This window comes from Bison bison, unplaced genomic scaffold (assembly GCF_000754665.1).
Source record: "Bison bison bison isolate TAMUID 2011002044 unplaced genomic scaffold, Bison_UMD1.0 scf7180017864242, whole genome shotgun sequence".
Lineage (NCBI taxonomy): Eukaryota > Metazoa > Chordata > Mammalia > Artiodactyla > Bovidae > Bison > Bison bison.
Genome location: NW_011494814.1, coordinates 2982729 through 2991844, shown reverse-complemented (window position 1 = coordinate 2991844; position 9116 = coordinate 2982729). Strand labels below are relative to the sequence as shown.

Below are 9116 nucleotides of genomic sequence, written 5' to 3'. Positions count from 1 at the left end.
TTTGTGAGTGGGTAAACCTGGGGGGTTTTTTTTTTTTTTTTTTACAGTCTTTTCCCTTATAAGAATATGCTGTAGGTTAAACACAGAGAGTAGAAGCAGACTTGTGATGAACAGTCTCAGATGTTTAAAATAAAAGGAGGACAGATGCATTCCTTAACTTTTTTAAATAGATATCTCACATTTTATTTATTTATACCTTGACTTGTTCTACAGAATTTAAGGTCACTTACAATGACAGCACATAGAATAACAGAATAGAGAATAATTCATAAGCACCAGGGATATACAAATCAGACTAGAAAGTAGAAAATCAAACATTGCCATTATAATTCCTCAGTCCTGTGGACCCCATTTTCCAGAGTCCTTCACAGACCTTCTGAGGAACTTAGGACTAGAAGGAGCCTTGGGACAGAGTTCTTAGCAGAGTCCACAAGATAGTAGTGAGGCTGCTTCTTCTTTGGTCAAATAAAGTTAGAAGGAAAATGTGCTGTGTCTTCCTCTTGGAGATTCATAATGCAGCGTAATATATGCATTTTTAAAAGCATTCAAAAAAACCTTAAAACTGTTGACTCTGGAACACTTTTAGGGGTTATTTCTTAACCAACTGTAAGAACTAGCACCCTGCAGAACATATTTTGTGAAATATTCTTCATTTAATCAGTGAAGGAAATATACCTCTTACCTCCAAAAAAGGTAAACTATTCCCTAGTCAATGGCAGAGTTGGAACTCATACCTGAAACTCTTTGTATTTTGTATTTTGTCTTGAAAGTTTTTTTTGCTATGCTATTATCATTGTTATTCTGTTTCAGTCCAGCTCAGTTTATCAAGTAAAGTCAAGAACACCTCATTTAAAGAAATGACTTAAAGAATTTTGCATTCTTTTACTTAACTCCTTCTGATAGTGCCATTTTGGCTTTCTTTCCTCTGTACTTATTGATCACCTATAATGTACAATTCTGTAGATGGTCCTTATTTTAATCCAGTAAAAACATTCACATCTTGATTGTTATGTGAATTCACCACAAATTCACCACATATATGTAAATTATGTGTATTACCCAAAAAATAAATATATACTAATTGACAAATATACTTTCTTTCATAAAGTGTATACAAAGGAAGCAATAAACTGTTCTTGAGGAAAATGTAATTTTCCCTACTCTTTTTTTTTTTTTTCCCCCTACTCTTTATCTATGGTGTATATGGAATCTGACCTGGATTTGAATCTCAACTCTCTACTTCTGCTCTGGTAACCTTGAATAAATTTATGTTTCTTTGTGTCTGTTTCTTCATCTTTAAAATGGGACTAATAATTCCTAGTTTATAGTGTTGTCTGGAGAATTAAGTGAGATAATCTGATTTTGTAGCTTTTAAACCCTGTTCTCTGGTACCCTAGACTCAACAGAGACATTTAATTGGTCACTTGTATCTATTTTATGCTTAGGGTTCTGCAGAAGATTTGGTTTGAGAAAGAGGGTCCTGAGGTTCTGTTTAGAAACATTTGAAAGCCATAGCTGTAAGTAAAGTGCCTTGCACGTACTAGATACTGAACAGATACTAGTTCTCTTATGCAGGTTAGAAGATCTTTACTTCATTCCTTTCCCTCCCCCATGAGGCTCCTTCCCAGTCAGTATACTGAAATGCTACATGATTTTTATTTAACTCCTTTATGGAAATATAGTTCACATACCATACAATTCACCTTTTTAAAGCATGCAATTTAGTGGTTTTTTACTATATTCAGAGTTACACAACCATAATCACAAGGCAATTTTAGAACATTATCACCTTCAAAAGAATGTCTACCCATTAGCCATCAGATTAACTTGTTTTTTAATTCTGCTTCCATTGTTCATTAGAAGTTAAAATGTGGATAAGTTAATACATCAAGAAGAGCAAAATGAGTCTAAGTGAGCCACCTTTCTTCATTTATGTAGGTACACACGTTAGATTCCATTATGGCATTTAGCATACTTAATTTTATCTATTAAATCACTAAAGCTTGATTCTCTGCATTTTTCACTTCTGGAAGTTCATTTATCTACTTTCATAACTTTTAAAGATGATTACTTGATCTGTATATGTCTTGCTCTTAGCTTAGAAATTTGACATATATTTTGCTGCAAGACAGGTGCTTTGTTAGACTCCTAGGGTTAAACAATTAATTAGAAACATTCTAGGAAGTGTATAGTTCTAGAAGGGTATGTAAACCAAAGAGAGTAATGTGGTGTAATCATTGCTGTTATGGAGAAGTGTACGAAGTGCTGTCAGTACACACTTAAGGGCTTAATTAATTCTCCCAGTGAAGAAGGAGATTGGAAAGGAGCAAGAAAGGGAAGAAACAGAGGTTTAAGAGTTATAGAGAAGCTGCAAAGATGCTGGACCTTGAAAAATTAGTAGAATTCACTGGGCAGGTGATGGAGGAGAAATGCATTCTAAAAAAGCTAAGAGAATAATTCAAGCCCAAGCCTTGAGGATTAAAGGCATTCACTACTTTTAATGAAAAGTCAATGAGTTAATTGATGTGACTAGAGGGAACTGAACCTGGTGAACAGTGGTAAAACAGAAAAGTTGGCTGGAGCAGATTATGAGGCCCTGAAAGTCAGCCTAACACCTTATTTTATCTCCTTCCCCCTTCCATTCTTGGCTTTATTCTACAGATAATTAGGCTTTCCCAGTCCATTTAAGTTAACATAGGGCTTCCCTGGTGGCCTAGATTGGTAAGTAATCCGCCTGCAATTCAGGAGACCTGGGTTCGATCCCTGGGTTGGGAAGATCCCCTGGAGGAGGGCATGGCAACTCACTCCAGTATTTTGCCTGGAAAATCCCCATGGACAGAGGAGCCTGGCGGACTGCAGTCCATGGGGTCACAAAGAGTTGGACGCAACTGAGTGACTAAGCACACACAGTTCCTACTACCGTCATTTTATTTCCCAGGAATCTTTGACTTTTTTCACTATTTTCCTTCCTACGCACATTCTCATGTTAGTTATTAAGTATACGTCTCTTTGTTTCCATTCCCACAGTCACCACCATGGTCACTTTCCTAGGATCTCCTTTCTGTTACTTTTGTTCATTTTTGATACTGCATTTTTCCATTCCTAGTACTTCAGCATGTATCTATATTGTTTATTCAAAGTAGCTTTATACAGTAATTAAAATAATTCCTTTTTTTTTTTTTAATTAATTTTATTCTATTCTCAAACTTTACATAATTGTATTAGTTCTGCCAAACATCAAAATGAATCCACCACGGGTATACATGTGTTCCCCATCCTGAACCCCCCTCCCTCCTCCCTCCCCACGCCATCCCTCTGGGTCGTTCCAGTGCACCAGTCCCAAGCATCCAGTATCGTGCATTGAACCTGGACTGGCATCTCGTTTCATACATGATATTTTACATGTTTCAATGCCATTCTCCCAAATCTTCCCACCCTCTCCCTCTCCCACAGAGTCCATAAGACTGTTGTATACGTCAGTGTCTCTTTTGCTGTCTCGTATACAGGATTATCGTTACCATCTTTCTAAATTCCATATATATGCGTTAGTATACTGTATTGGTGTTTTTCCTTCTGGCTTACTTCACTCTGTATAATAGGCTCCAGTTTCATCCACCTCATTAGAACTGATTCAAATGTATTCTTTTTAATGGCTGAGTAATACTCCATTGTGTATATGTACCACAGCTTTCTTATCCATTCATCTGCTGATGGACATCTAGGTTGCTTCCATGTCCTGGCTATTATAAACAGTGCTGCGATGAACATTGGGGTACACGTGTCTCTTTCCCTTCTGGTTTCCTCAGTGTGTATGCCCAGCAGTGGGATTGCTGGATCATAAGGCAGTTCTATTTCCAGTTTTTTAAGGAATCTCCACACTGTTCTCCATAGTGGCTGTACTAGTTTGCATCTAAAAAAAATGTGGAGAGCCATTTGTAAAAAAACAAAAACTCTATTACAAAGTTTATTAACTCTTATCTCAACTTCATTCAAGGAAATTTTCCGTGTACTGGTGTAAAATATATTGCTGAGTGAAAACAAGGGACAGCAGAGTATAGTATATTGCCTTTTGTGTCAGAAAGCAGAGGGATATTAGGATATAGATACTATTTGCTTACATTTGCATAGAGAAGCTGAAAAACTATAGGAGAAATAAATAGCCAAAGAAGCAGGTGGAAATGGGGTAGAAAAGGATAGGAGTGAGGACAGGTCTCAGTATATTTACCTTTTCATGTTTTGATTTTCAAGCTGAGCATTTCATCTGTTTAAAGCTCTGGCCTTGTATGCCACTGTGGAGGAGTGGGATTGAGGGGTTGATCACCTGTTGCCTCATGTATGAAATCACTGCTGAATCTGCCATTCAGATCTATCCACTCTGATCATGCCTGATATGATCCCTTTAACCAGGGCTTTCCTGGTGGCTCAGACAGTAAAGAATCCACCTGTAGTTGAGAGACCTGGGTTTCGATCCCTGGAAAAGGGGATGGCTACCCACTCCAGATTCTTTAGCCTGCAGAATCCCGTGGACAGAGGAGCCTGGAGAGCTATAGTCCATGGGGTTGCAAAAAGTTGGACACAACTGAGCAACTAACACACACACACACACACGGACAGAGGAGCCTGGTCAGACACAACTGAGCGACTAACACACACACACAGGCATACTCACACACATACACGATTCCTTTAAGTGAAATGAACTCTGTCTATCCATGTCCCCAAATCACTTTCAGAACAGCTCAGAATTCATCACTTCCTTCTCTACAACTGGTTAATATTTATTTCATTCTATCATCTTAATTTAATGTTTATTCTGTATTTATATTTTGATTCTTTATTGATATCTCTGTGTTCTCATTTATTTCATGAATGATTTCTACTTAGATTGGTAACACCTTCAGTAGTAAAGCATGTTCTTGTCTTTCATCTAAAGCATAATCTAATAGATACTTCATGATTTTTATATACCTTGGGTTATGAGAAAACCTGCTGTACAGAAAAGCAAAATTTGACTACTTTTGCATTATCTAAAGTTCAAGTATTTAGTGGGAAAATTAATGAGGAACAGTTTAAGCAATCGAAAATAATTAGGATAACTTTCTGTCTAGTTAGGATAAAAATGTATGGATTTACTCACTAAAAAGTAAACATAACTTGACCCTTGACATTAATTTGCATGAAACAGTGTTATTTATATGGTAGTTACTTATTAATACAATAATTGAGATTTGTGTGATTTTTGTCTTTGTTAACATATGACATGCAGAGTTATTCTAAATTTATAAGTCAAATATAAATGAAATAGTCAATCTCATTTTGTACATTAAGTGTATGGTTAAAAGTAAAATAAAGTAAAAGTAAATTCTACTAGGAAATCAACATTTGTTTTTAAAATTGATCATAGAAAATAGGCACTAGTAAGCAGAGAGGTTTTTAGTATGTTTTTATGGTTTAATGTTCTCTGATACTTATTTTGAAACAGGCAAGAAAACTGGATGTGTATTTTGAATATGAAGAAAAAATAATGAGCAAAACTACTCTGGATAAATCTCTTCTAGATATAATATCAGATCCTGATGGTATGTATCATAAATTTGAGGTTAATATAAGTTTTTCATCTGATGAATCCAGCCTTTCAGTTTGAGTAAAATTTGAATAGAATTATTGTTTTTCTCACAATCTTTGCTATTAATGAGATAATTAAATGAGCTATTTCCTGTTGAGAAGTTCGTAGCATGGCAGTTCCTAAATTAGAAAAATTATTTGCATTTTATTGAACTTTTCTTTGAAGGTATGCTTTATCAATGTATTAGTATATAAGCACTTTTAATATTCATTTGTTTAAAGTGATACATTTGAAGCTCAATTTCTGCTGGCTCAGGCAAGATTTGAAGGTAAAATATTCAAACCAAGCATGACACACATTCTACTTTGGTTTAACCCTATAGAGCTTCCTAAAAAGATGTATCAGTATCTAAAACTGAATTCTGTTTTAAATACTTTGGCAGTTCACTTTTAAAGAAACTCTGTAGACAATCCCTTTATCTAAATATGTGTTTGTTAGATTTTCTTTAAACAAGATATAACTATTTGTACTTGGAATATATAATCTAATTATTGTTTTCAATTACAATGATCATAAACATAGAGTTTTAGCCTCTGAAATTCTCTAAACTTTAGAGACTTGTTGATAATTTCAAAAGAGTTTTCAATTCAGATCTCAGCTCTTTTCAAAAATGAATAAAAATCACATAAGCTATTAAGCTTCTATTTTACATACAAGTTCTTCAGCTGATAATGGTTTTTGAGTTATTATTTTGGTTATGACTTTTAGATTTTATATCAAGTTGGAAGGTAATAAACAATTTTTTTGAAATGTTTGTAATTAAAAGGTTCTATTCATAAAAATTTCTGAGAATCCCTATTATTGCTCACACTTATAAAAAGCTAGATTTGTGGGGAGAACATAACATTTTGAAGGTATGTGTACTTTACAGTGAAAAAATATGTAACATATATCTAAGTCCATCACTTCAGAGTTATTTCTTGTTATTTACAGTTTTGAGTAAAGTTTAAGCAAAAAATATGCTGATTAAAAAAACAATCAGAACTTTTTTCATTTCCCTTACTTTCTCAAACCAATTCATTTTAAAGACGTTGAGTAGAGCAGCGCAAGGTAGACGCTCCTGCACTTGGCAGTCTAGTGTCACTCTTGTTCTTTTAGTCACTAAGTCGTGTTCAGGCCTTGTGACACCATGGACTGTAGCCCTCCAGTCCTCTGTCCTTAGGATTTCCTAGGCAAGAATATTAGAGTGGGTTGTTCTTTTCTTCTCCAAGTACCGCTTTAGTCCAGAACAAGATGTCAGAACCCAAGCAGAATGAGAAGGCATCCACAAATCAGGTAGAGGGATGGTTGGTAATCTAACTGGAGGTATCAGAGTCCCAGGTGAGGTGAGCAGGGTGTCCATATGTGGGAGCAGTTTAGTCCTGGAGTCTGAGGGCCCGTATCAGATTAAGGAGGGTGACCCTGCACGGGACAAACCAGGCATGGGCTCAGATGGGGTGAGAAGTATAGCCAGGCATATGTGTGTGTCCATTGTGGGGAATCAGAACCAGATTGGAGTGAGATGACATCTCTGCAGGCAAGCAGACAGTAGCAGAGTTAGGATATTTGTTACATACAGGGGACTGGTTAAATAAGTAAATACATCAGATAATATAATGGGAGTGAGGTTTCGGGAGCGAGGTTTCCCATTGTCAGAGATGAAAGTTACAAATATTAAAAGGAAGAAAACTAGAATGAATCCTGTAATATTGGAATTGGAGGTGCCGACGTGGACTTGGCATTTTCACTAAATACTTGTCAAATAGAGAAGTAACTATAGATTTTATATGTGTGTGTACTCAAATATATGCATTCCCTAGTTCTGCCACTTGAGCAGGATGAGGAGCAACAGTTCTCCAGTAGAACTTTTAGCTTCTGTATTCCACTTTCCACTAGGACTCATTGGTGAAATAAATGGTTGATTCTAGGAAGAGGAAGTACAAAATAAGCCTGAAACATTGTGTTGTATCAGAAAGCAAGGGAAGTACTCAAAACATGATGGAATGTGTCAAAAAGAACCCAAAAGTCAGCTTGAAGAGGCACCCAATGGCCAGATCATGACAGTACCAAAGTAAATAATGATGATAACAGATTATAACATACTGAATGAAATAGGAAGCCATGAGTCCATGCAGATATAATTAATGAATAAATAGAAATTTTCCAGATTATGTACACAGTTTCAAAGTACCTCCCTACAAAATACTTATTACTTACAGAGGAAGAAAAATAACTTGATAGAGAAGAAGCCTGATAGATGCCTTATTAGGTAATCCCATTGAACATCACCAATAATGAGTCATACTGAAATAGTGTACCACCCAAAAGATTCAGTATAAAAATACAGTATCACTTTTGTTGTATTCCTGTCAAAGATGTACAGCCTGAATCTAAGCATGAGGAAATTCAGTCAAAAATTAATTGTGGAGTATTCTACCAAAAGGAAGGAAAAAAATAGCCTATAATCTTTATCAAGGCCATGAAGTCAAGAAAGACTTGAGGAACTGTTTCATACAGAAGACAACTGTATGTAAGAGATGACAGCTCTTTGCAGCAACACATGATTCTTTTTCCCATAAAGGATATTATAGAGACAGTAGGTGAAACTTGGAGTGACATCTAAGGATTAGATAGTAGTAATGGACCAACACTAATTTTCTGATTTTGATATGTTATTATATTCTGTTATTTTGAAGTTACTGTATTTGGAGAATGTCCTTAACATTTGGAAATGGTGGGAAGGCAGTTCAACACCTTACTCAAATTTTCCAGGGAGAAAAAAAGCTCTCTGAATTATACTTAAAACTGTTCTCTGAAGTATCAAATTATTCAGTGAGGAAACTCTGCCTTTAAAATAGCAGTTGTAGTAGAAACTTGGATGTGACTGGAGGATCCAGCCTTTAGCTGCTAGCTCCAGACTCTGGAATACTCACAGTTGTAAAGGATACATTTTTCCAATTTCCATTTAGTTCCTTTGTAACTAATGTCATTATAAGCATTGCATGCCCTCCAATTCTTAGTATCCCATGACTTAAAAACTTTAGCAGAGGCTTTAGGGCATTGACCCTGTTGGAATTATAAATATGTTTCTCCTTGTTGAAGAGTAGGAACTGTTCTTCTCTGAGCAGAATAAGCACCCATTCTTAGAAAAGAGGGAAATATCAATAATCTCAGATATATGGATGACACCACCCTTATGGCAGAAAGTGAAGAAGAACTAAAAAGCCTCTTGATGAAAGTGAAAGAAGAGAGTGAAAAAGTTGGCTTAAAGCTCAACATTCAGAAAACTAAGATCGTGGCATCTGATTCCATCACTTCATGGCAAATAGATGGGGAAACAGTGGAAACAATGGCTGACTTTATTTTTCTGGGCTCCAAAATCACTGCAGATGGTGATTGCAGCCATGAAATTAAAAGATGCTTACTCCTTGGAAGGAAAGTTATGACCAACCTAGACAGCATTATTAAAAAGCAGAGACATTACTTTGCCAACAAAGGTCCGTCTAGTCAA

The 9116-nt window shown here is 35.8% G+C and overlaps 1 protein-coding gene across 2 annotated transcripts in view; it reads left to right on the top strand.

Annotated features, from left to right (window-relative positions):
* Positions 1 to 9116, top strand: part of SCFD1 (sec1 family domain containing 1) — a 114769-nt gene that overhangs the window by 59339 nt on the left and 46314 nt on the right. For both annotated transcript variants that reach the window (XM_010847020.1, XM_010847021.1), the window contains one exon: positions 5483 to 5579. In XM_010847020.1, the coding sequence (XP_010845322.1) occupies positions 5483 to 5579 (97 nt within the window). The remainder of the gene's footprint in view (positions 1 to 5482; positions 5580 to 9116) is intronic.